At 34.2% G+C, this 27,828-nt stretch overlaps 1 protein-coding gene and 3 pseudogenes across 2 annotated transcripts; 1 reads left to right on the top strand and 3 right to left on the bottom strand.

Annotated features, from left to right (window-relative positions):
* Window positions 1-899: 899 nt before the first annotated feature.
* Window positions 900-4,469, bottom strand: LOC146912799 (GDSL esterase/lipase 7 pseudogene; annotated as a pseudogene).
* A 450-nt stretch (window positions 4,470-4,919) lies between these two features.
* Window positions 4,920-12,391, bottom strand: LOC146912798 (receptor-like protein EIX1; annotated as a pseudogene). Its single transcript, XR_015013135.1, has 4 exons — window positions 10,209-12,391; window positions 9,915-9,917; window positions 5,207-6,370; window positions 4,920-5,099 (listed from the first exon to the last, which is right to left on the bottom strand). The product of XR_015013135.1 is annotated as a receptor-like protein EIX1 (transcript).
* Window positions 12,392-21,497: 9,106 nt separating this feature from the next.
* On the top strand, window positions 21,498-22,659 carry LOC146912797 (receptor-like protein EIX1; annotated as a pseudogene).
* Window positions 22,660-23,622: 963 nt separating this feature from the next.
* Window positions 23,623-27,393, bottom strand: LOC146912796 (GDSL esterase/lipase 7-like). The gene is made up of 5 exons (XM_085716133.1): window positions 27,110-27,393; window positions 26,687-26,808; window positions 25,444-25,692; window positions 24,757-25,009; window positions 23,623-24,111 (listed from the first exon to the last, which is right to left on the bottom strand). Exons 1-5 carry the CDS (start codon window positions 27,345-27,347, stop codon window positions 23,897-23,899), a joined length of 1,077 nt encoding a protein of 358 aa, XP_085572259.1. The 5' UTR covers window positions 27,348-27,393; the 3' UTR covers window positions 23,623-23,896.
* Between the last annotated feature and the right edge of the window lie 435 nt (window positions 27,394-27,828).

The following is a 27,828-nucleotide window of genomic DNA, read 5'->3' as shown; positions in this document are numbered from 1 at the left end:
GAAGAGAAGATAGTCCTATTGCGCGCCTCCCATATTTTTGGGATATACGGAACTATAGCTGCTCTATAGTTGTAGAGAAAGACACCATTATTGGCCGAACCCCGTAAACAAAGATTATGCCTCATTGTCATGCCATTATCGTTTCGTATATTCCTTTGTTACTAGTCGGTGTTCTAACACAATTATATTTTGACAAGCTCTTGAATGCTGACCGGTGAGCATGAAGAACTATTCCTGAAACATTCAGATGCTACGACTGAATATACAACTTCTGTGAGATGAAAAGCATCCCAAAAGATATGTTTACTTGGATTCATGCATGGTCTTAAGAAAGGGATACATGCTGAAGTTCCATGATGCCAAGTAATGCAACATGGATTCCTACCATCTGTTAGACCTACAATATTACACACAAGATTCCATAGGTTAATACTTTGTTTTGTTTGAAAATACTTAGATTCTTATATCTAATTACAAAAATGTCATATTGTTTCTTACAAAAATAAAATTACTTAAAAAACAATAAGTTCAATATATTATCGGTCACTAAGTATTTTATAGAGATTAAAGATATATTTAATTCAAAAAAAAAACAAACTGACATTTTACTAAAAAAAAAAAAATTATTGTGGCAAGTTCTACGCCGTATCTTAAAATTGCACAAAACACCATACAAGATTGATGTCTTCCTCTATAAGTAAAAGTTCAATGTCATATTTGTTCTCACAGTTGAGACGATGACCTAATCGGTACCGATTTGACAAAAAATAAGAGAAAATATAAATATGAGTTGAGTAATAATCAGGTCAATATCCCATGTGTTATAACAAGGAAGACCCTGAACTTCTACTTAGAGAGGCCAACACCAGTTCTTGACAGAATTTCGAATAATTTTTAAGTATTGATCAAAGGTGGATTCAAAGGAAAACTTGTCAATATTTTCTAACCAATTAACAACTTTCAATGAGCATTATATAATTACAAGTGTATAGTTTTTACCGTATATGGATGGATTTTTATAGATATCACTGGCTATGGAGTATGATTGACCAAGAACAAAGGTAGAGCCTGGAAGACTGGATGTGAGATTTTTTAGCATTGCAGAGAGCTTTTCGTTGAAGTAAAGTGCCATTTGGTTTGCTTCTTCCATGCATTCACCTGTGTGTTCATGTGTCCTTGAAATTGCTGGTATGCACCCTATAGGTCCAATCTCAAACACTACTATCTTCCTAGCTCCCAGTTCATACAATGTCTAGCAATTGTAATAATTTCATGAAAAAGGTCACACATGATATGAAATAGACCATTTATGAAAATAAAAACTTGAATGCATATTAATGTAGTCAGTCATTCACGCAATCACCATATTGGTAGTTGTTGAATCGAGATCAGACGGTTTAGATTTCAATGCATATTTTGTTTTAAAAAAAACTTAAATACCGATCTTGAAAATATGAATCATCCGATTTCAATCCAACAGTCAATAGCATACTCACTTCGTGAGTGCGTGGAATTGATGTCGGCAGCAAAGCCAAATTCCCAATTTTGCACCTCTAATGTTTAAAGTGAGGTTTTATCTTGCTAATTTGATTTTTTTTTCTAGTAGTGCTTTTGGAAAATATTAACGTGACGTAAAATAACCCCTAGTGTAATTCAAAACTTTTTATAAAAGATGAGTTCTTACTTTAAGTTGCTGCGAAAATTTTTCTATGAGATGCTCAGCAAAAGACTTAGGTTGATAGAGCTTGCTAGTGTCATAAAACCGAGGTTGGAGATAATTGTTGATGTAATCGTTGCTTCCTGCTGAAATTATAAATATAGACTTCTGTAGATGGTCAGATAACTCGGATCGATATCTGACATTGCTTGCCAAATCTCTCTTAACTGCCCTTCCAAATAAGTTTATTTGTTCTGTCATGGTTATGCATTTGCCCTGCAAATTCGACAAACTAGTAACCAACCACTTATTGGGAAAAACCCAAGTCCCACATCGGATAGATGATGAGACTCTTGATGAGAGTTTATAAATAGGAGGCACTCCTCACTTCACAAGCTGGTTTTGTGATGAAGAGTTAGGCCCCAATTTCAACATGGTATCGGAACTTGTCGAATTCAAGGGTCATGCACCTACCTATTCGCGCACCAAGCCCAAAGAGTGCTGGGCGTGAGGGGGGGTATTGGGAAACACCCAAGTCCCACATCGGATAGATGATGAGACTCTTTATGAGAGTTTATAAATAGAAGGCACTCCTCACTTCAGAAACCGGTTTTGTGATGAAGAGTTAAGCTCCAATTTCAACATAGTATATGAGCTTGTCAAATTCAAGGGTCACCTACCTATTCACGCACTAAACCCAAAGAGTGATGGGCGTGAGGGGGTTGTATTGGGAAAAACCCAAGTCCCACATCGGATAGATGATGAGACTCTTTATGAGAGATTATAAATAGGAGAGACTCCTCATTTCACAAGCCGGTTTTGTCTATGAGGTGTCAGTTCAGTTGTAAGAGCTGTTTTGACTTCATAATTTCAAGAAATGAAGTTCAAATCTCATATGAAACCCGAAAATTAGATGGTGTTCACACATATAAATCTAATGCACACCCATTAGACCATGTACAATGGTTACTCTCATTCAACACCATTCAACACCAACTTTTTCAATTTCCAACACTCCACATCATCTTCTCTCTCTTAATTCAACACCCATTCAATTTTTACTCTCCAATGGTTTTCATTCAACACCCTACCCCACCACTTTTTATTTCTTATTCTTATTTAATTTTTGTTTTTATAATTACATAAAATTATAATTATCGATTATAATTAAATTAAAGTAATACAATTAACAATTTATTTTTTAGTTTAAAATGGAAAAACAAAATTTTGTAAAATAATTTATTTTTATTTTCTTAACTTAAAATGTAATACAACAAACTAAGCACGCGACACACAAATAATAAGATTAAGAGAGTGAAAAACTTGGTTTTTGTTTATGTATCCAAATGAAATGATCCAAGTCTCTATTTGTAGAGAAAAAAAAATTACGAATTTTAGTAAAAAAATAAAAAAATAAAAAAATTATTTGCAACGAAATAATTGAGTCCAAAGCATTAAGAAGATTAAAAATTGAAACAGCCAATCATGTTGCACCACCTGTCCCTCCTTCCCACAGAATTCGTTTTCTCTCTCCGTCCTCTGCACACTCACGCTCCTTGTCGGCGCGTGTGCTACACGCGCCAGGTTTTGGCCAATGAAGCAGCGCCGCGTGGCATCCGGTGCAGGTTTCAATTGTGTTGAATGGGTTCATCATCTCTCTCATCCATGTCTTCATTCAACACACATTAAACACACCATTGCAATGCTTTTGCCTGTTGAATGTCAGATTCAACACAACCATTGCAAATGGTCTTACAAGTTAGATGGTGTTCACAAGTATAAATTTTCTTTTATGGTTATATTTTTAATTTGATATCTAGTGAACATATAAAATAGGACTCAACGACATTGTTTGTCTAATTTTCTTACACTTTTGAAATCTTATAAGAACATTAAAAATTCACAAACAAAATAATATAGAATAAGTAAGAAATCATGTATAAATATAACAAACATAGCAAGATATGAACTAGGGACCGTTGCTCAAAAAGAAAATATGAACTAGGGACCGAAACAGAGAAAGAAAATCATTATATATGTTTCTAGCATTACAAGAATAGGAAAACCAAAAATCTTACAAGAAAATGTCCACTCTCTGGCAGAATTCCACATGATCCAGATGCATAGTTGATTCCAGTTAATGACCCTAGACCTCTACAACTCAAATAAGGAGGAGAATATGGCAATCCAAGATATTCAGCTGGTCATCATCATCAAAAGAAGAACAAAATTAATCAATAAAAATCACAAGTTCGAAATATATTAACAATATACTCTTTTCAACTCATTTTTCATCCCACGTACGATGTAGATTTCTCTAAACAAAAGTAGTGTTTCTACAAAAAAAAAAAAAATTGATTTCACTTCTCAAAATGAGAAGTTCGCTCTAGAATATTACAAATAAAAAATTTTAAGCCTTAACTATGGTTGATTTTCTCATAAAAAAATTATCACATTACTTAATTTATACTCTAAAGCTAATTACAGAATTAGGTACTCAAAAAATCAGCAACGGTTCTGCCATTGGAAAATCTTCCCGTTGGACCTCTAGGGAAATCAACTCCATAAGGTAAGAAATTTGCTCTTGCTAAAGTTGGAAGAAAGTTATTGTTGCCATTGTCTAATAGGGAGTCCCCAAAAACATATAATGCGGGTGCAAGAGGAAGTGTAAAGATTGGGGAGACGAGGTTAAGGGAAAAGAATGAGAAAAACACAACAAAAATTATTTGTTTCATTGCCACTATCAATAGATAATAAAACAATAGAAGGAAAAATGAGAAAGATGAGAGTATGTATCAATAAATAAAGTATTTCTCTCTTGCTCTACTTATAGGAGAGATCTTGAAAGGAGGGTAACGTAAGGCACATGAAATTTAGTTTGTAATATGGAAAGAGGTGTGTAAGTATATGTATGATTGTAAGACATATAATGTGAGGTTCATGCATATACATACGTACGCGTAAGTGTTGCATCTTTTTTAGTAGAAAATAGTAAAATTCTCGTGCATTCGCATATTGAGGCGAGAATAATGTACACATTTCTGTTGTGTATATAGAATATGGTGCGGGGAAAGCAAGCTAGTTGCGTGTTGTTTCTAGATCAGTTGGCATGAAAGATAGGTATAACTTATTGGTTTAGATGGTGATGTATGCCGCATCCATATACATATTAAAAAGAAAAACAAAACATGCATCCACATACATATTAATTTCATTTCCTAGTAGTACACCAGGATTTAAACAATACACACCAAGACATATGTTTTCATGTACTCTCTAGTATATAAGTAGGGAATTCAAGATGATAGTTCAAGACAGAAAATATAACATAACAGAAGAGTACCCAAAATAAAAATACACTTGGATGAACAATGCATGTTCCGATTGGAACATATATTGATGAAGACATTGTGACATATCACTCTCTCAATTGAAGCTTTACCTACAAATATTGTTGAAAAAAAAGTGTTATCTGTGTATGATAATATACACTAATGTGTTTATGTATTATCAAAAAATAAAATAGAAGATATATCGTAAGGAATTTACCAGTTAATCTTTGACTTGGAATCTTTTCTTCAACCTATTTACAAAAACTGCTAGTGTAACATGGATCCAATCATTCACGTTGTTGAAGAATTTGAAATAGGCATGTCTCCATGATGTTTTTATCAGTAGAGTTCCACAAACTCCCCAAAATCCAACAAAAAAACCAATCACCAAGCTAACATAAAACCCAAAGGTTATGAGCTTATCTTCATCTTCTTCACTAGTGACATGTTTATCATGGCTTCTTGTTGGAGAAACCACATCTCCTGGACAAAGATTTGTGAGTGGTGGGCCACAAAGTCTACTATTCCCAACATATGATGAGGGGCCAAAAGTGTCTAGTTGAGTGCTTGTGGGAATGTTGCCTTCTAAGTTGTTGAAAGACAAGTTCATGTAACTAAGAAATGTCAAATTCGAAAAACTTGTTGGCATTCTACCTGAAAGATGGTTTCTTGACAAGTCGAGTGATTGTAAACTTTCCATATGACCAATGTTGCTAGGAATGAATCCTGTGAGATTATTCCATGAAAGGTTTAAACCAGCTAATGCCACGAGTTTTGTTATACTTTGGGGTATCTCTCCTGTTAAATGGTTGCAAGAAAGATCAATGGTTGTCCAATATCCAAGATTTGTCTCATATTCTCTGTTGTATCCTTTCAATGCCAATATTTCCTTGTCATTGAAGGATCCAATTTCATACACTTCACTGTCCTCAGAGACTGTGACTGACATATAGTGAAATATGTTTCTTGGAGACTTCAAATTTCATAAAGCAACTATGTGACTGAAGCAATGTGGTATTCCCCCTGTTATATTGTTTTGAGAGAGATCCAGTATTTGAAGAAGCGATAGATTGCACATACTTGTAGGAATGCTTCCTTGGAACTTATTTGCCTGTAGACGTAAAATAATCAACTGATGAAGATGGCCTATCCACATAGGTAAAGCTCCTTGAAGATTGTTATCACCAACATCAATTAATTGCAAGTTGTTACAAAGGTTCAAAGATGGAATTTCACCGGAGAAGTTGTTATTATTTAAATGGAGAGATTCAATTTGTCCTAGAGCACCAAGTGAGTTGGGTACTTTCCCTGATAAATTATTCTCGGCCAAATTTAGAACTCTTAAAGATTGAAACTTCTCCCAACAATCTGGAAGTGGCCCCTGTTATACCCTAATTTTGGACCTAAAAATACTAACTCAATTCTCCTTTTCTTGCATTTCAAGTCATTTGATATGTCTCTGATCAATTACATCTTTCTCTGCATTTTATTTTAATACTGTTTGCAAAATTCATGGAAAAGGGTATTTCAGTCATTTCCTGCATTCAATTCATTCTAACCCTTGAAAATTGTTTGAGTCTTTTAAATTGGTTTGTATAAGTCCTTGTTTTAATCTCATGTCAAAATCCATTTCAAAAAAAAAATATAAAAATATCAGTTGAGTCATTTTTTTAGTCAGTTTAGCCCCTAGGGGCATTTTAGTCATTCCCCATGATAAAATCTCTTTCAATCTTTAAAAATTTGTCTGAGTCCTTTCAAATAGCTTGAATAAGTCTCCATTTCAATTCCATGTCAAAATCTATTTCAAAAGTTGCATTTGAAGTCATTTTGAGTCAGTTTTGCCCCTAGGGGCATTTTGGTCTTTTCATGTGTCAAAACTCTGTTTAAACTCTCAAAATTGTCTTGAGTCTTTTAACTTTGTTTGTATAAGGTCTTGCTCTAATGCCTTGTTAAAAATCCACTTTAAAATTTGCATCTGAGTCATTTTTAGTCGTTTTAACCCCAGGGGCATTTTGGTCATTTCACACGAAATTTCGGCAGAGAGAGGTTACTTTAAAGTACCTCATTTAGGCCATTGGTTCGTTTTAGTCCGTTTTGTCATTTTTAATCGTTTCACTTTACGTTTATTTCAAATTACATTTTTTAATTCAATTTTATTAATTTTTGCACTTTAGTCCTTTGTGTCTTTTTTTCATTTTTTTTTTCATTTTTGTCCTTATTTTTTATTATTTTGCAGTTTAGTCCTTTTTGTCCAAGTCACAGGTCCAGGCCACATGTCAAGTTCTTATTAGTCCCCAGAAGTTTGTTACAAAGGTGTGCCACATGTCATGTTCGTATTGGTCCAACAGTCATACACATCAGCTAAAAATAATCCAGTCACAGTCAATGGTCAAAAGGACCATTCATTCTGTTACAACTCAGCAACAGATATCACATTTCTCTCTCTCCCTTTCACGAATCAAACACCACAGAAAACCCAAAAAAAACTCAAGAACCTGATGAACAAGTTCATCATCTTCAAACCCTAACCGAATTAGGGCACCACAAAATCCTTCAATTCTCATCGAATCCAAACCCTAACCGAATCAGAAGCATCACAGAAACACAGAATCTCTTATCAATTTCACAAAAACAGGTCGAATTCACGAAAAGGAAGAAGAAGCTTTCAGAAATTCCAACGAGGAATCATCATCATCAAGCTCACCTTCGCAATTCCAACGAAGAATCATCATCGACAACGACGAAATCTTCGTGATCACGAAGGATTTGAGGAGAAGAGGGAAAGAAAGGTCAGATTCGAAGCCGTAGCAAAGAAGAGGAAGAATACGAAGTTCATCAGAAGAAGAACAATCGAAGAATTCACAATCTTCTTCGTTCGTCACATCTCCGACCTAAAACACAGGTATCAAACTCTCTTTCCTTTTCTTTTCACTTTTTCCTTCGAAAATCCAGAGTATTAGCTTCATACATGTTTTGTTGCTACGAATCAAAGTAGATCGGAACGATTTAAGAACTTTCTTGCAAAAATCTTTCAAATAAGAGAAAAAGAAGAAGAGTTAACAAAAAGAAGTATCAGAGCCGTAAGATAAAAGTCCGATCTACATTGATTCGTGAGTTTCCTTGAGAAACTAGCCTCAGATTCGAATAGAGGAGAGGAAGATCTTTAGAAATAGGTAATTAGGTCGTGAATCTGGGCGGCTTGGGGGCTCCGACGCGGCGGCGCCACCGCCGGCCACCGCGTCGGAGAATTGAAGAAGATGACCGGCGTTAGGTCGGAGAAGAGAGAGTCTGCAGACTCTCTCTCTCTAAGAGCATTGTAGAGAGAGAAACAAGTGAGAGTTGTGAGGGTTTTCTTCATGTTTCTGCTTATATATGCCATGCCTGATCCGGTGTGTGTGTGTGTGCTCCGTTTATCATGCTCCTCTTTTGCTTAAGCCGTTAGATCTTTGATCTGACGGCTACTGGGAGCCCTCCCATGGCTTGATGTGTTGACCTGTGTGCTGGCGCGTGTTGGAGAGTTGGATCTTGGATCCAATCCAATTGGATCGATCCAACGATCCCTGTGCCTTCAACAGATCCGTTTTCACCTTGGGTATGGGCCTGGACTTCCTCTCTTTGCAGATTTTCGTTTTTCCTTGTTTTTTTGCTATTTTCCACGCTGTTTGTGATCTTTGCACCCCTGGCATGACTAATTTGTGTTAGAAAATTCCATAAAATTTTCATATACTTTCTTGACAATTCTGTGATGTTTTTGTGTTACTTGTTTACTGAAAAACTTGAAAAAATATTGTGACATTTTCTTGCTTTATTACTTGAATTTCATGTTAAAAAATCCATAAAAATTGCATGACTCAATTCCAATCCTTGATAAATGTTTGTGGTTCATGATATATGATTTTATGGAATTTTTACTACTGTTTGAATGTGTTTTTACTGGACATGTGCATGTGATGATTGGTTGCTTGCTTGGCAAGTTTGGTTTTGTGAATAAATGGTGCAAATAGGCCTAAAATCACATAAAGATGCAAAGTTTGTAATGACACTTGGATTCTCATTTTAAAACCTGGATTTTTATGCCTTGAAAGTATGTTGAATTGTGAGGATTATAGGTCATACTCAAGTCTTGCATTGGTGATGACATTTTAGGGCTATTTCACATTGTTTTTGCTTGCTTTTTATGTCAATTTTCTTACTTTTGTTATGATAGCTTTTACTTGCATTATATTTTGTGCTACTAATATTTTTCATCTCATGTTTCATACATTCCATAAGCACATTTCATCCTTCAATTTTAGTTTCACTTCTTGCACTTTAATTCCCATATTAATACTTAGAATGTAACACTTAGGATTTTTCTTTGTACTTTACTTTCATGCCATTTTAAATTCTTGCAAGACCATAGAATGTATCTAGGATATGATGTAATAAGGACAATGGACTCTAATAATGTACACCGACACAAACACCGACACATGCACACACATCACTTTAGGTATATAGCTAGAATATGCATGTTTAGATGTATGTTTAGGATTGTATGTTTAGATGAATGTTTAGGCTTTATACTTAAAAAAATCAATTTTCCAAAAAACATGAACAACTTCACTCAAACTTTTTTTCTTAATAAACCTTGGGATCAAAATCCCATTGAATTTTCCTTTTCTTTTCTTAAACAAAAAATCTTAATGAACCTTAATAATACTTAGACCACATTTTGCAAGTAACTAACCAAACCTCACCTTTTCTAAAATCCCATGCCCTTGAGGCCTCTTTCTATTCTTCAAAATCCCATTTTCAAATTTAAAATCAACCAACAAAGACAAAAACATTTTTGGAAGAGAACTACGGTGGATTTGATCCCTTAAACGGGTACGTAGGCAAGGAACAAAATTCCTTCAATTCAGATAAAACAAAAATCCAAAAACATTCTTCTCCCTCCAATTCTTTACTTAGTAAACCCCCTTAGGTTCAATAAACACTTTCAAAATAGCATTTAAAAATAAAGCGCGCGCGTAGAAGTTAAAGACGGTTCCTATAGGATACTATAGTCGTTATGGGTGCCTAACACCTTCCCGTAGCGAAAACAACTCCCGGACCTCGATTCTCAAGGGTTTTGCTTACTTTTTACCTTCCCAAGAAAAAATAAGATATCACCGGTTAGAAAGGTTCAAACGTAATCAATGTTTGACACCCGAAAAACCAAGATAAAACAGCCCCACTAGCATATTACTAGACAAGTCTAAATGATTTAAACTTTGAGATGAGGATGTACAAAAAGAAGACAGGGACCCTGTAAACATATTATTTGAGAGAAATAGAGCGTACAACTCTGGAAAAGGAGGCAGTGAACCATTCAAATTGTTGAAACTAAAATCCCACACCCGGATATAATCATAATTTACATTCAGACTTGGTAATGATTTTGGCAAGGGTCCATTGAGTTTGTTATGCGAAACATCCAAGTATGTCAAACTCGAAGATAAATTCCAGAACCATTTAGGAAATGAATCTGAAACACCACAATTAGAAATATTTAGATCAGCAAGCCCCCTTTGATGTTTGAGCCATGTTGGGAATTTATGACCCAGTGGGCATGATGATGCATGTAGTGTTTCTAGTTTGAAAGGTGGAACCCAATTTGAACTCAAGTTGAATGAAAGTGAATTTTGAGTCTCATCAAAATGTTTCAATTCAGATAAGTTTGATAGATGTGTTTCATTAATGACGCCGTGTAACTTATTTGAAGAGAGACGTAACTCTTTTAGATCAGAAAGTTGGCCAATTGTATGTGGAAATGGCCCACTTAAGTTATTATGGGAGAGATATAGTGTTTCTAATAAGGAGAGTTTAGTTATCTCAAATAATGGTTGCGTACCATTCAATTGGTTAAAACCGAGATCTAAAAATGAAAGGGAAGACAAATGAACAAGTGATTTTGGAAATGGACTGACAACATTGGTATTTCTAAGAGATAATGTCTCCAAAAATGGAAAACATGAAAAATCGGGAAGTGGCCTCTCATTGAATGGGTTATTGCTTAGATCCAAGTCCTTTAAACCATTTTTTGCAGAACACAATTGTTGTAAGTTGTCACTAAGTTTGCCAGACAATTGATTGGAATTAAGGTATAACTCATGCAATTGAGACATATTCCTAAAAGATTTTAGTATGCTACTCTGAAGTTCATTATCTGAGAAACCAAGAGATTTCATAGAAATATAAGTATTCAGGAGGGGAATGGATTTAGGATTGACTTGATGGAGTCCACAACCAGACAAATCAAGGTCAGATAGAGAAGGAATTTTGCTTATTGATGACAACCAATCAACAGCTAGAGTGAGATTGACCTCTGATAGATCAAGGTATCTCAAATTAGAGAGATGAGAAAGCCATTCAAGGCCATTTGCAGTCAAGTTATCATTCATTCCAAGGTCAAGAGTTTGTAAATTGGAAAGGTTCCCTAGACTAGGAGGAATGACACTAACAAAGTAATTTAAACCAAGATTCAACTCTATCAACTTATTAAGTGAACCAATGCACTTTGGAATCTTTCCTTCAAAGTAATTATCATGGAGACTTAAAGAAGTAAGATGTTGCAGTTCACATATTGAAGAATCTAACTTACCTCCAAATCCAAAACCATTGCGATCCAAACTGGTTACATGATGAGTGAAATTATCACATGAAATTCCTTCCCATTTGCAACATTCTTCACCTTTCCATGATGAAATGCCATCCCTATTAAGATTGATAGCATCTCTAAATTTGAGGAGAGCTCTCCTCTCTTTCTCCACACACTTGTTTGTATGAAAATCTTCTGCACATGACCAGTTGATGCATAAAATGGCCACCAAACAAAAGAGAAATTTGAACCCACAATAAAGCATTATTGTGATCTACTCAACTCCCTGAGAAATATTTTTGGTTTATTCTAATCAAAGAGATAAGAGTTGTTAACTGAATTGTGGAGTGGAATGAAAAACTGAGGATAAACTAGGCTCATATTTATAGACAGATCAAAATCACCCATCTATTGAACAAGGCTTTTGTTTAATGACAAATCAAGCAAATTAAAACCAAGATAGTAATAACTTAAATGTCTGATATGTCATTATATAATGATGTTGGTAGCAATTTAGGAAATTTGATTGACTTAAAACACTACTAAGAATAGGAATTTTGAATTATGGCATCGGAAGAAACAACCAGGAAAGTAGAAACTAAATTATCAATAATAGATGTGTACGAAAAGATTGAAAAGATGAGAGAAAAATGTTAGGAAATTACACATATTCATTTTCCATCATTGCAATTTGCAAGGTACTCAACATTTTGGACACCAATATCCGTTCAATTCAAAGGACATGTAGCTGGAGACCCTTAACTAAGATATGTTAATTTTTGAACCCAATTACATGATACCCGCTTAAGTGATGGAAAATATACGTTATATGAAGAGATTTTAAATTTTAAATTTTAATTCTTCATTTGTTTTAGTGACAAATGTTAGTATGTTATTTATTATATTATTATTTTTTTTCTTGTTGGTACTTGAACCTAGGACCTTTAACACCTCAACTCCTTTAAATTTTCATTTTTCTTTTCTTTGACAAGTTTATGTTCCCCTAGGTTTTTTTTTTTTTTTTGTGTTTTGTTATATTGGATAGAAATGATTTCAATTTATTATTAATTACTTGTTCAACTAGTTTGAACTAAATTATTAAGAGATATAGAGAGTTAAAGATCCAATGTCGTTCAAGAAAGAAATTCTAACATAACAACTAACATACTATAATATTTGTGATTATTATTACAGAGATAGAGCAAAAATATTAGTTTTGAATTATTACATAGTGTGTTACATGCTTCCATTACTCTTTTGATGGAAAGACTTTTGTTTTTCTAGAAGTTTTGATTTATTAGAGTGTGTTACATACTTCCATTTCTCCTAGAGAGCAAAACACATTTATCGCCAATTCATTAAACAAGACTAATGTGATGGGCAAGACTTTTGTGTTATGAGAAAGGCCAAATACCTCCCTGGGTCCTTTAAATTTCACGTTTGTAACAGATAGGTCCTTTAAGTTTCAAAGGTTACAGATAGGTCCTTTAAGTTTCTAAGGTTTCAGATAGGTCCTTAACGAAGGTTGATAGAAAGGGCCTATCTGAAACAAACTCGAACTTAAAGGACCTATCTGAAACCTTAGAAACTTAAAGGACTTATCTGTAACCTTTGAAACTTAAAGGACCTATCTGTTACAAACGTGAAACTTAAAGGACCCAGGGAGGTATTTGGTCTATGAGAAATAAAGCAATTTAAAGCCAAGATAGTACTAGTAATAACTTAGGTGTCTGATATGTCATTATATAATGATTTTAGTAGCAATTTAGGAAGTTTGATTAACTTAAAACACCACTAAAAATAGGAATTTTGAATTATAGCATCCAACGAGGAAAGTAGAGACAGAATATGTGTTAGAAAAGATTGAAAAGATGAGAGATAATTGTTAGGAATTCAGACATAATCATTTTGCATCATTGCAAGACATTCAACACTTCTAGAAACAGAATTGTCAATAATAGATGGGTTATGCTACCTTATAGTCTAAGGGTACATGTCAAGGAATGCAAAAAGAACAATTTTGTATTGGAAAACATAATTTGTTAATTTTTAAGAAGTTGTATGTATTACTTTTGATACATCTATTATGCAAATTTATAAAATATTAATGTGATCTAATAACATTCTTATAGCTTCCAAACATTGTCTTATTCTACAACTATGACAGAAAGCTCCTCATTTTAATAGTACTTTGCCATTGAACCTTGAAGAATAGATGTACTTTTCAATTGTTGGAATTTCAAGCCCGAAGCAAAAGCAATGAAACAAAAACCTATCAACACGACCCTTAAGTCTTAACAAAAAAACCCGCATTCTCCTCGTCGGCAACAAAATTGACCAATCTCTCATGCAGATTCTGTGTTTAATATTAGTCATATCAATGTTATTAAATGGTACATCAATTTGTTAGACGTATAAAGATGTTTAAGGGAATTCTGTTCTGCATATTGTTGTCAATATGAGTAGAAATAGAACATAACATATTTTAATATTTATGTGTAATGAGCATATGTAGAATTGTTGGCAGGTATAAATAAGGATTTCAACAATATGATATACACATTAGCAACAAAAGAATATGATGCAAACTAGTAATATTTCCATTTCCTTGATCACAACAAAGCTAGTCTTTTTCACAAACAAGATAAAATCATCTCTATTACATGTTAGAATATGCAGATTGTCCAAGATTAAAGAATGCAAAATAAGTGAATACATATTTGTCATATTCCTTAATTAATGCTAAGTCTTATTCCAGTTAATTGGAAACCAAGACATTTGTGTCACACCTATCTTTAGTTTATGAAAGAAGAAATGAACGATGTAAATTCTCATTTGTCGATCAAAGTGTAGCGTTACAACTTATATAGAGGTTATGAAGGTGTATGATAGCTATATTACAATGGCTGCAGGCTATAGAAAACCTACGACTGTTAGTTATAACTAATTGTCTAGATAACTTGTAGAACATGTTATCTGTGCATCAAACTCCTATTCTTCTCTGTCTGCATGATGCAATACCAGTGTAGACTGTAAATTAATCTCTCTCTCTCTCTCTCTCTCTCTCTCTCTCTCTGAATTTATACGGATGCATTTAACTCTATTTCAGACTTTGAACAAACTCTGTTTTGCTTCAGACTCTGAATAGTTTTTATAAACACTTAGAAACGTTTTGAAAAAGCCAACACAATTCAACCCCTTCTTGTGTTTTTCTCACCTTATTCTCTGTTGAGTTTTCAATAATCAGGGTTTCAAGAATCAGGGCACCTTTATTGTCTGAAAATTTATTAGTCTCGAGTAGGCAGCTCAATCGACTGCTCTTGCTTTCAAGAATCAGGGTCTAGTTTCTTGAAGGTTAAGAAACATGTGGTTGAACTGTGTAGACAAAATTGTTTCCAGTGGACTCTTATTTCCAAATAAATAATGGTTTTATTTGATGGCACTTTATGCCTTCTTGTGTTTCAGCTTTATTTAATTGTAGTATCTTAGGGTACCCTCATTATAGTTTCTATTGATGTTTTCAACAGCTCAAACTTTTGTTTGCTCTGCATTCTATTTCCCTTCATCTAAGTTTATCTCATTCAGTTTTTCTGATAAAAAATTTAACAAGACAAATGTTTATACCTCGGGCTGTTTACCTTGGGTTTTGTAACATCCCAGACTGCTTACAGGACTGCCGACTAACCCCACAAACCAACACGAGTCTTTTCAGCATGCTTTGTCCTCACTCACATGCTTACCGAGAAACTTCCCGGTAGGTCACCCATCCTAGTACTACTCCAAGCCAAGCACGCTTAACTGTGGAGTTCCTATGGATTGAGCTCCCGAAAAGAAGATGCATCTTGTTGATATGGGTAGTACCTAACAATTCTTATAAGCCTTCCTTCAACCATGTAGTCCCATACCTACACGGCCTCCGGATCCCTCTCATTCCGATGTGATTCGGTTCCTCCTATCAACGTGTGCCTTGTAACAGCCCGACTTCCCTGGGCTACCCGGCCTTGGCCGACTTCCACTATGGGCTACCCGGCACTGTTACTGGGCCATGTTGTGGGTGTTACATGCCCACCAGCTTCCGCCTGGTTCGTCCCCGAACCACACCGTACTGGGAGAGGTCTGCTCTGATACCAAGTGTAACATCCCAGACTGCTTACAGGACTGCCGACTAACCCCACAAACCAACACGAGTCTTTTCAGCATGCTTTGTCCTCACTCACATGCTTACCGAGAAACTTCCCGGTATGTCACCCATCCTAGTACTACTCCAAGCCAAGCACGCTTAACTGTGGAGTTCCTATGGATTGAGCTCCCGAAAAGAAGATGCATCTTGTTGATATGGGTAGTACCTAACAATTCTTATAAGCCTTCCTTCAACCATGTATTCCCATACCTACACGGCCTCCGGATCCCTCTCATTCCGATGTGATTCGGTTCCTCCTATCAACGTGTGCCTTGTAACAGCCCGACTTCCCTGGGCTACCCGGCCTTGGCCGACTTCCACTATGGGCTACCCGGCACTGTTACTGGGCCATGTTGTGGGTGTTACAGGTTTTGACTTGGTCATCAAATGCATGTAATTTCTCTTCTTTTTTATTAATCAAATTTAAAAAGGATTTGCTTCCATTTGTTTTAAAATAAAATAAAAAAAGAACACAATCTCCGTTAAAAAAAATATTGCGTGTTAAACGAATAAAAAAAATTATTTAATATAATAAAACTGCAATTAAACCTATTAAAAAAAGGAAACATCCACATACATATTTTATTTCCATAGCATTGTTACACAAGGATTTTAAAAAACAATACACAAGAAAGTAGTCTTCATGCACAAAAAATACTCTTGGATGACCCATGCATATTGTTCCAATTGGAACATGTATTGACGAATGCATTGTGACCTATCGGTATCTCAATTGAAGCTTTACCTAGTAAAAAAGGCATGATGTCAATTAATAATAAGTGTACGCAAATTATAAATAAATTTTCTTTTAAATGCACTATATTAAATGCACTATATATATGAAGCTTTACCTAGTAAAAAAGGCATGATGTCAATTAATAATAAGTGTACGCAAATTATAAATAAATTTTCTTTTAAATGCACTATATTAAATGCACTATATATATGATAATACACTTCTTTTTTTTTGTAGATAGACGAGATGGCAAATTCATCATAAACTCACACACACAAAGTGGAGGTACTGGGATTCGAACCCCGGTTATGACGTCCGGCCTAACAATTTCGGCATTTTTGCCAGTTGAGCTAGAACTTATTGGACTATGATAATACACTTTTAAATGCACTATTTATATGATAATACACACTAATGTGTTTTTGCGTAATTGAAATATAAAATAGAAAGTATATCATAAGGACTATTCTTCAACCTATTTACAAAAACCGCTAGTGTGGCATGGATCCAATCATTAATGTTGTTGAAATAGACATGTCTCCATGATGTTTTTATGATTAGAGTTCCACAAACTCCCCAAAATCCAATTATAAAACCAACCCCTAAGCTTACATAAAACTAAAAGGTTATGAGCTTATCTTCATATTCACTTGTAACATGTTTGTCACATCTCTTGGGCAAAGATTTGTGAGTGGTAGGCCACAAAGTCTACCATTCCCTACATATGGTAAGGAATCAAATGTTTCTAGTTGAGTGCTTATGGGAATTTTTCCTTCTAAGTTGATGAAAGACAAGTTCGTGCAACTAAGACTTGTTAAATTTGAAAAGCCACACACGCACGCACGCGCGCACACACACACAAACTAAAATGATAAATTATCTTCATATTCACTTGTAACATGTTTGTCACATCTCTTGGGCAAAGATTTGTGAGTGGTAGGCCACAAAGTCTACCATTCCCTACATATGGTAAGGAATCAAATGTTTCTAGTTGAGTACTTATGGGAATTTTTCCTTCTAAGTTGATGAAAGACAAGTTCGTGCAACTAAGACTTGTTAAATTTGAAAAGCCACACACGCACGCACGCGCGCACACACACACAAACTAAAATGATAAATTATCTTCATATTCACTTGTAACATGTTTGTCACATCTCTTGGGCAAAGATTTGTGAGTGGTAGGCCACAAAGTCTACCATTCCCTACATATGGTAAGGAATCAAATGTTTCTAGTTGAGTGCTTATGGGAATTTTTCCTTCTAAGTTGATCAAAGACAAGTTCGTGCAACAAAGACTTGTTAAATTTGAAAAGCCACACACGCACGCACGCGCGCACACACACACAAACTAAAATGATAAATTATTTTATGTTTTTTTTATTAATTGACGGATATCATTTTAATCCAATATACTTATGTATGTATGTGATATAATTTGTCTTGAATTATACTTATTAACAATTTTTTATAATATAATTATTTATTCAATATAATGAAAAAAAAATAGGGGAACATAAACTTGTCACATAAAAGAAAAATGAAAAATTAAAGGAGTTGGGGGTTAAAAATATCTAAGGTTCAAAGTACTGACAAGCAAAAAATACTAACAACATAATTAACATACTAACATTTGTCAGTAAAAAATATGAAGAAATTCGCAAGTGTTGAAAGAAATTATTGAAAGGTTACAAGTTTTGAATTTGACAAAAAAATAAATTATGTAGAAAAATACCCAACTCTTTTGGCACTAAAATTGAGTCCGTTTATTTAAATAACAATAACTGCTCTAGTGAAATTTCAGCTCTAACCTTTTGTAGCAGCTTGACACTAATTGATGTTGGGGATAACAATCTCCAAGGAAAGTTACCGATGTACTTCAGATGCCTAAGCAAGATTGACACAAAAACAATCATCATCTTAAAACATAAACAGGAAAAATGACACATTCAAAGAAGGAAGAAATAGAAGGCTAATACGGTACTACCATAGAGCGGTTAACAAAAATCGTGAGAAGAGAGTGTGGGCTTATGGATACGGTGGTGGAATTGAAGGTAGTGTGGTCTGACGAAGGCGACTCACTGTTCGTTAAAACTTTTTAGGGGTACACAATGAGTAACGAACATTATTGCAAAACAATCCTCTAAGATCTTTATAACTCATAAACTAAAATCAACATCTCTTCTCTTCTTGTTCTTCTTCTTCACTTCATAAACTAAAATCAATCAAAAAAATAAATAATCCCCCAATTTTCTCCAAAACCCTAACCCTAATGGAACTCTCTCGTCTCTCAATTTCCGAAAACCACTACTTCTTTTCTACTACCACCCCCCTTCTTCCTTATCCCACCGTCTCCCCTCATTTCTCTCACTCTCCACAAATCACCAAAACAACCAAATAAGCCCTTACCATGAAACTAAATTACAGAAATACAACTGAAACAAACTCATCGGATTCAGCTTCTTCCTCTCGCAACATCCGTCGTCATTAATTCGTCAAGAGAATAATAAATAAAAAATAAAAAAAATAAAAACATATAAAACAACATAAATGAGTCTTTTTTTTTGACACAACCAAAAACTTTTTTTTTTAATAAAACGAAAATTATATTAATTGAAGATATCTTTTACACAATTGAGTTCGTATGAACATAGGTACATCATCTATCCAAGTCCTATTCCCTTCAATATGTGCTTGTTTAGCTAAATAGTGGGCCACCTTATTATTGACCCTTTTAGTAAAATTAACCCTGTAGTTATTGAACAGAAGAAGCTTATGTCTTATCATCTTCACCATTCTACCCAAATATCTATAATAATATAATAATAGTGACATTCCTTCCTCCTAAACACCACCCATTGCCGCTATCTCCATGACGGGAGCCACCGTGGCGGAGCGGCGAGCGCACCACTTCTTCAGTTGGTTGTTTTATTTCTACGGGGAAATAAGTTTCAAGGAAACATTCCTACAAGTATGTGCCACCAATCATTTCTTCAAACATTGGATCTCTCTAAAAACAATATTATAGGGCAAATACCACAATGCTTCCGTCAAATAGTTGCTTTATCAAATTTGAAGTTTCCACGAAAAATCCTTTACCATTCTTCATTTACACTTGGCTATGTGGGAAATGAAGAAGTTTATGAAGTTGGTTCCTTCAATGACAAGGAAATATTTTCATCGAAAGGATACAACAGAGAATATGATAGAAATCTTGGATTGATGACAACCATTTATCTTTCTTGTAACCAATTAACCGGAGAGATACGTCAAAGTATAACAAAACTCGTGGTGTTAGCTAGTTTAAACTTTTCAGGGAAAAATCTCACAGGATTAATTGCCAAGAACATTGGCCATATGAAAATGTCAGAATCGCTAGACTTGTCAAGAAAACATATTTCTGGTAGAATGCCAACAAGCTTTCCATGATGAAAGGCTACCCCTTTCAACAATGAGAGCAACTTTAAACTTGAGGAGAGCTCTCCTCTCTGTCTCCACACATTTGTTCATATGAAAACTTTCAGCATATAACAAGTTGATGCATAGAATGGCCATCAAACAAAAGAGATAGAGTAGTTAACTGAATTGTGGAGTGGAATGAAGAACTGAGAATAAACTAGGCTCATATTTATAGCAGATCAAAATCACCCATCTATATATTTTAATTCTTCAATTTTTTTACTGACAATCTCAAACACTACTATCTTCCTAGCTCCCAACTCATACAATGTCTAGCAATTATATAATACCAATCTCAGTCATTGAGTTTAATAACCATACAATAATTAGGCACATCTATATAAAAAAGTTTACTATTATTTTATGGAAATGGTTATTAAACTCAATGAGTGACATTGGTATTTTGCCAAATTAAAAACGTGTAACCTTTTAAATTTCTTCCAACAATTTGAAAGTTGACCCGAGAGCAAGTTATTGGACAAATCCAAATGAGTTAAGCCGAGAGATGAGGATGAGCAAAAAGAATGTAAGGAGTCTGTAAACATATTATTTGAGAGAAATAGTGCACTCAGTTTTGAAAAAGGAGGCAATGAACCATTCAAATTGTTGAAACTAAAATCCCACACATTATCGAATTGTACTTGCAAATGATTTTGCCAGTGGTCCATTAAGTTTGTTATGTGAAACATTCAAGATTTGCAAACTCGAAGATAGCTTCCAAAACTATTTAGGAAATGAATCTGATATTCGAGCACACATTAGAAATTTAGGACCTAATGTGCATGATGATGCGTAAAGTTCTTCTAGTTTGAAAGGTGGAACCCAATCCGAACTCAAGTTGAATGAAAGTGAATTTTGAGACACATCCAAACTTGTCAATTGAGATAAGTTTGTTAGATGTGTTTCATTAATGATGCGCTTCAACTTAGTATGTTCGATAAGTTTGTTAGATGTGTTTCATTAATGATGCGCTTCAACTTAGTATGTTAATTAGTATTTTTTCCTTGTCAATATTTGAATCTTGGATCTTTAACTCCCCAACTCCTTTAATTTTTCATTTTTCTTTTATGTGACAAGTTTATTTTCCCCTAGTTTTTTTTTTCGTTTTTATATTGAATAAATATTTAGATTATAAAAAATTGTTAATAAGTATAATTCAAGACAAATTATATCACATACATACATAAGTATATTAGATTGAAATGATTTTATCCTATATTAATGAAAAACATAAAATAATTTATCATTTGTGTGTGTGGGTGTGTGCGTGCGTGCGATGTGGGGAGTTGTGTGCCCGCACGTTGTGTATGTGTGGGCTCAATTAATTTGAGCTAGATGTAGGATTTAGGGAGTTAAAGATCCAAGATTCAAGAAGAAAAATACTAACATAACAGCTAACACACTAACATTTGTCATTAAAAAAAATTATTAGCTTTGAATTATTAGAGTGTGTTACATTCTTTCATTTTTCCTAGAAGTTCAAAATATAACAAAATTCAAACATAACATTAAATTTGTGGTAACTTTTCATCATGGAAAGGTGAAGATTGTTGCAAATGGGAAGGAATCTCATGCAATAATTTCACTGGTCATGTAACCAGTTTGGATGTACAACCTCCAGATTTGTTTTTTTGAATTTGGAGGAGGTAAGTTAGATTCTTCAATTTGTGAACTGAAACATCTAATTTTTTTTACACTTAGATATAATTACCTAGAAGGAAAGATACCAAAGTGCATTGGTTCAGTTGGTCAGTTGATAAAGTTGAATCTTGAGGGTAATAATTTTGTTAGTGTTCCTTCTAATCTGGGGAACCTTTCCAATTTGCAAACTCTTGACCTTTCAGGTAATCATAATATGATTGCAAATAATGAGTGGCTCTCTCACCTCTCTAGTTTGAGATACCTAAGTCTAGCATCTTTGAATCTCAGTCTAGTAGTTGATTGGTTGTCACCAATAAGCAAAATTCCTTCTCTGTCCAAACTTGAATTATACTATTGTGGTCTCCACACTCCTAAATCTATTCCCCAACTGAATTCTTCCATATCTCTGAAATATCTCGATCTCTCACAAAATGAACTCCAGAGTAGCATCCTAAAATATTTTAGGAATATGTCTCAATTGCAAGAGTTACTACTAAGATCCAATCAATTGTCTGGCAAACTTAATGACACCATACAATAATTCTGTTCCCCAAAAAATGATTTGAGGAATTTGGAACTAAACCATAACCCATTCAATGTGAGGCCACTTCCCTATTTTTCATGTTTTCCATTTTTTGAGACAATATCTCTTCGAAATACCAATGTTGTCGGTCCATTTCCGAAATCACTTGTTCATTTGTCTTCCCTTTCATTTCTTGATCTCGGTTTCAACCAATTGAATGGATCACAACCATTATTCGAAATAACTAAACTTGCCTCCTTAAACACACTATATCTCTCCTATAATAAGTTGAGTGGGCCAATTCCACATACAGTTGGCCAACTTTCTGGTCTTCAAAAGTTGTTTCTCTCATCAAATAAGTTGAACGGTGTCATTAATGAAACACACCTATCGAATTTATCTCAATTTATATCTTTTGATGTGTCTCAAAATTCACTTTCTTTTAACTTGAGTTCAAATTGGTTTCCACCTTTCAAACTAGAAAGACTATATGCATCATCATGCACATTATAGGTCCTAAATTTCCAATATGAGGGTGGGTGGGTGCGCGTGCGTGCGTGCGTGTATGTGTGTGTGTGTGTGTGTGTGTGTATGTGGGCTCAATTAGTTTGAGCTAGCTAAAGGATTAAGGGAGTTAAAGAGCTAAGGATCAAAGGTTCAAGAGAAAAAAAATACTAGCATAACAGTTAACACACTAACATTTGTCATTAAAAAAATTAATAGCTTTGAATTATTAGTGTGTTACATTCTTCCATTTTTCCTAGAAGTTCAAAATATAACAAAATTCAAACATAACATTAAACAAGACTTTTGTGATGGGCAAGATTTTTGTTTTCCTAGAAGTTTTGAACTATTGTAGACTGTGTTACATACTTCAATTTCTCCTAGACAGCTAAATCACCCATTTATTGAACAGTACTTTTGTGATGGGAAAGACTTTTATTTACTATAAGTTTTGAATTATTATAGAGTGTGTTACATACTTCCATTTCTCCAAGACAGCAAAATCACCCATTTATTAAACAAGACTTTTGTGGTGGGCAAGACTTTTGTTTTATGACAAATAAAGTAAATTTAAATTAACCAAGATAGTAATATATGTCATTATATAATGATATTAGTTAGTAGCAATTTAGGAAGTTTGATTGACTTAAAACACCACTAAGAACAGGAAGCTTGAATTATGGCTTTCGAAGAAACAACCAGGATAGTTATAAATGTGTAAGAAAATATTTTAAGAGATAAGAGAAAATTATTAGGAATTTAGACATAATTATTTTGCATGATTGTAAGACACTCAATACTTTTGGACCCCAATAACCGTTCACTTCAAAGGACATGTACAATGGCGGAGCTAAAAATTTTAGATTGTGGGGCAATATTCATATATTATAATATCAAAAATACTATTTCACCAAAAAAAAAAACTAAATATTATTTGAGATTCTTCAAAGTAAAGGTAAAATGAAGGAGAAATAATAATACTTTTACAAAATTACTCTGATCAAATATTAATGTATTTACATATCCATAAATACAAAATGAAAGTTATTGACTTAGAAGTCTTTGAAGAGAAGATAGTCCTATTGCGCGCCTCCCATATTTTTGAAATATACGGAACTATATCTGCTCTATAGTTGTAGAGAAAGACACCATTATTGGCCGAACCCCGTAAACAAAGATTATGCCTCATTGTCATGCCATTATCGTTTCTTATATTCCTTTGTTACTAGTCGGTGTTCTAACACAATTATATTTTGACAAGCTCTTGAATGCTGACCGGTGAGCATGAAGAACTATTCCTGAAACATTCAGATGCTACGACTGAATATACAGCTTCTGTGAGATGAAAAGCATCCCAAAAGATATGTTTACTTGGATTCATGCATGGTCTTAAGAAAGGGATACATGCTGAAGTTCCATGATGCCAAGTAATGCAACATGGATTCCTACCATCTGTTAGACCTACAATATTACACACAAGATTCCATAGGTTAATACTTTGTTTTGTTTGAAAATACTTAGATTCTTATTTCTAATTACAAAAATGTCATATTGTTTCTTACAAAAATAAAATTACTAAAAAAACAATAAGTTCAATATATTATTGGTCACTAAGTATTTTATAGAGATTAAAGATATATTTAATTCAAAAAAAAAAAAAAAACAAACTGACATTTTACTAAAAAAAAAAATTATTGTGGCAAGTTCTACGTCGTATCTTAAAATTGCACAAAACACCATACAAGATTGATGTCTTCCTCTAATTGCACAAAACACCATACAAGATTGATGTCTTCCTCTATAAGTAAAAGTTCAATGTCATATTTGTTCTCACAGTTGAGACGATGACCTAATCGGTACCGATTTGACAAAAAATAAGAGAAAATATAAATATGAGTTGAGTAATAATCAGGTCAATATCCCATGCGTTATAACAAGGAAGACCCTGAACTTCTACTTAGAGAGGCCAACACCAGTTCTTGACAGAATTTCGAATAATTTTTAAGTATTGATCAAAGGTGGATTCAAAGGAAAACTTGTCAATATTTTCTAACCAATTAACAACTTTCAATGAGCATTATATAATTACAAGTGTATAGTTTTTACCGTATATGGATGGATTTTTATAGATATCACTGGCTATGGAGTATGATTGACCAAGAACAAAGGTAGAGCCCGGAAGACTGGATGTGAGATTTTTTAGCATTGCAGAGAGCTTTTCGTTGAAGTAAAGTGCCATTTGGTTTGCTTCTTCCATGCATTCACCTGTGTGTTCATGTGTCCTTGAAATTGCTGGTATGCACCCTATAGGTCCAATCTCAAACACTACTATCTTCCTAGCTCCCAGTTCATACAATGTCTAGCAATTGTAATAATTTCAGGAAAAAGGTCACACATGATATGAAATAGACCATTTATGAAAATAAAAACTTGAATGCATATTAATGTAGTCAGTCATTCACGCAATCACCATATTGGTAGTTGTTGAATCGAGATCAGACGGTTTAGATTTCAATGCATATTTTGTTTAAAAAAAAAAAACTTAAATACCGATCTTAAAAATATGAATCATCCGATTTCAATCCAACAGTCAATAGCATACTCACTTCGTGAGTGCGTGGAATTGACGTCGGCAGCAAAGCCAAATTCCCAATTTTGCACCTCTAATGTTTAAAGTGAGGTTTTATCTTGCTAATTTGATTTTTTTTCTAGTAGTGCTTTTGGAAAATATTAACGTGACGTAAAATAACCCCTAGTGTAATTCAAAACTTTTTATAAAAGATGAGTTCTTACTTTAAGTTGCTGCGAAAATTTTTCTATGAGATGCTCAGCAAAAGACTTAGGTTGATAGAGCTTGCTAGTGTCATAAAACCGAGGTTGGAGATAATTATTGATGTAATCGTTGCTTCCTGCTGAAATTATAAATATAGACTTCTGTAGATGGTCAGATAACTCGGATCGATATCTGACATTGCTTGCCAAATCTCTCTTAACTGCCCTTCCAAATAAGTTTATTTGTTCTGTCATGGTTATGCATTTGCCCTACAAATTCGACAAACTAGTAACCAACCACTTATTGGGAAAAACCCAAGTCCCACATCGGATAGATGATGAGACTCTTGATGAGAGTTTATAAATAGGAGGGACTCCTCACTTCACAAGCTGGTTTTGTGATGAAGAGTTAGGCCCCAATTTCAACATGGTATCGGAGCTTGTCGAATTCAAGGGTCACCTACCTATTCACGCACCAAGCCCAAAGAGTGTTGGGCGTGAGGGGGGTGTATTGGGAAACACCCAAGTCCCACATCGGATAAATGATGAGACTCTTTATGAGAGTTTATAAATAGGAGGCACTCCTCACTTCACAAACCGGTTTTGTGATGAAGAGTTAAGCTCCAATTTCAACATAGTATCTGAGCTTGTCGAATTCAAGGGTCACCTACCTATTCACGCACTAAACCCAAAGAGTGATGGGCGTGAGGGGGGTGTATTGGGAAAAACCCAAGTCCCACATCGGATAGATGATGAGACTCTTTATGAGAGATTATAAATAGGAGGCACTCCTCACTTCACAAGCCGGTTTTGTCTATGAGGTGTCAGTTCAGTTGTAAGAGCTGTTTGACTTCATAATTTCAAGAAACGAAGTTCAAATCTCATATGAAACTCGAAAATTAGATGGTGTTCACACATATAAATCTAATGCACACCCATTACAAGTTAGATGGTATTCACAAGTATAAATTTTCTTTTATGGTTATATTTTTATTTTGATATCTAGTGAACATATAAAATAGGACTCAACGACATTGTTTGTCTAATTTTCTTACACTTTTGAAATCTTATAAGAACATTAAAAATTCACAAACAAAATAATATAGAATAAGAAAGAAATCATGTATAAATATAACAAACATAGCAAGATATGAACTAGGGACCGTTGCTCAAAAAGAAAATATGAACTAGGGACCGAAACAGAGAAAGAAAATCATTATATATGTTTCTAGCATTACAAGAATAGGAAAACCAAAAATCTTACAAGAAAATGTCCACTCTCTGGCAGAATTCCACATGATCCAGATGCATAGTTGATTCCAGTTAATGACCCTAGACCTCTACAACTCAAATAAGGAGGAGAATATGGCAATCCAAGATATTCAGCTGGTCATCATCATCAAAAGAAGAACAAAATTAATCAATAAAAATCAAAAGTTCGAAATATATTAACAATATACTCTTTTCAACTCATTTTTCATCCCGCGTACGATGTAGATTTCACTAAACAAAAGTAGTGTTTCTACAAAAAAAAAAAAAAAATTGATTTCGCTTCTCAAAATGAGAAATTCACTTTAGAATATTACAAATAAAAATTTTTAAGCCTTAACTATGGTTGATTTTCTCATTAAAAAAATTATCACATTACTTAATTTATACTCTAAAGCTAATTACAGAAATTAGGTACCCAAAAAATCAGCAACGGTTCTGCCATTGGAAAATCTTCCCGTTGGACCTCTAGGGAAATCAACTCCATAAGGTAAGAAATTTGCTCTCGCTAAAGTTGGAAGAAAATTATTGTTGCCATTGTCTAATAAGGAGTCCCCAAAAACATATAATGCGGGTGCAAGGGGAAGGGTAAAGATTGGGGAGACGAGGTTAAGGGAAAAGAATGAGAAAAACACAACAAAAATCATTTGTTTCATTGTCACTTTCAATAGATAATAAAACAATTGAAGGAAAAATGAGAAAGATGAGTGTATGTATCAATAAATAAAGTATTTCTCTCTTGCTCTACTTATAGGAGAGATCTTGAAAGGAGGGTAACGTAAGGCACATGAAATTTAGTTTGTATTATGGAAAGAGGTGTGTAAGTATATGTTTGATTGTATGACATATAATGTGAGGTTCATGCATATACATATGTACGCGTAAGTGTTGCATCTTTTTTTAGTAGAAAATAGTAAAATTCTCGTGCATTCGCATATTGAGGCGAGAATAATGTACACATTTCTGTTGTGTATATAGAATATGGTGCGGGGAAAGCAAGCTAGTTGCGTGTTGTTTCTAGATGAGTTGGCATGAAAGATAGGTATAACTTACTGGTTTGGAAGGTGATGTATGCCACGATTTATTTGTAGCATTGGGTGCGTGAAGATGGGAAAGGCTACCACCAAGTCTCTGTTT

This window comes from Medicago sativa, chromosome 6, assembly GCF_051527215.1.
Source record: "Medicago sativa cultivar Bolivia chromosome 6, Bolivia_mono, whole genome shotgun sequence".
NCBI lineage: Eukaryota > Viridiplantae > Streptophyta > Magnoliopsida > Fabales > Fabaceae > Medicago > Medicago sativa.
Note: the sequence above shows the minus strand (reverse complement) of the source record. Positions and strands in the feature narration are given on the sequence as shown.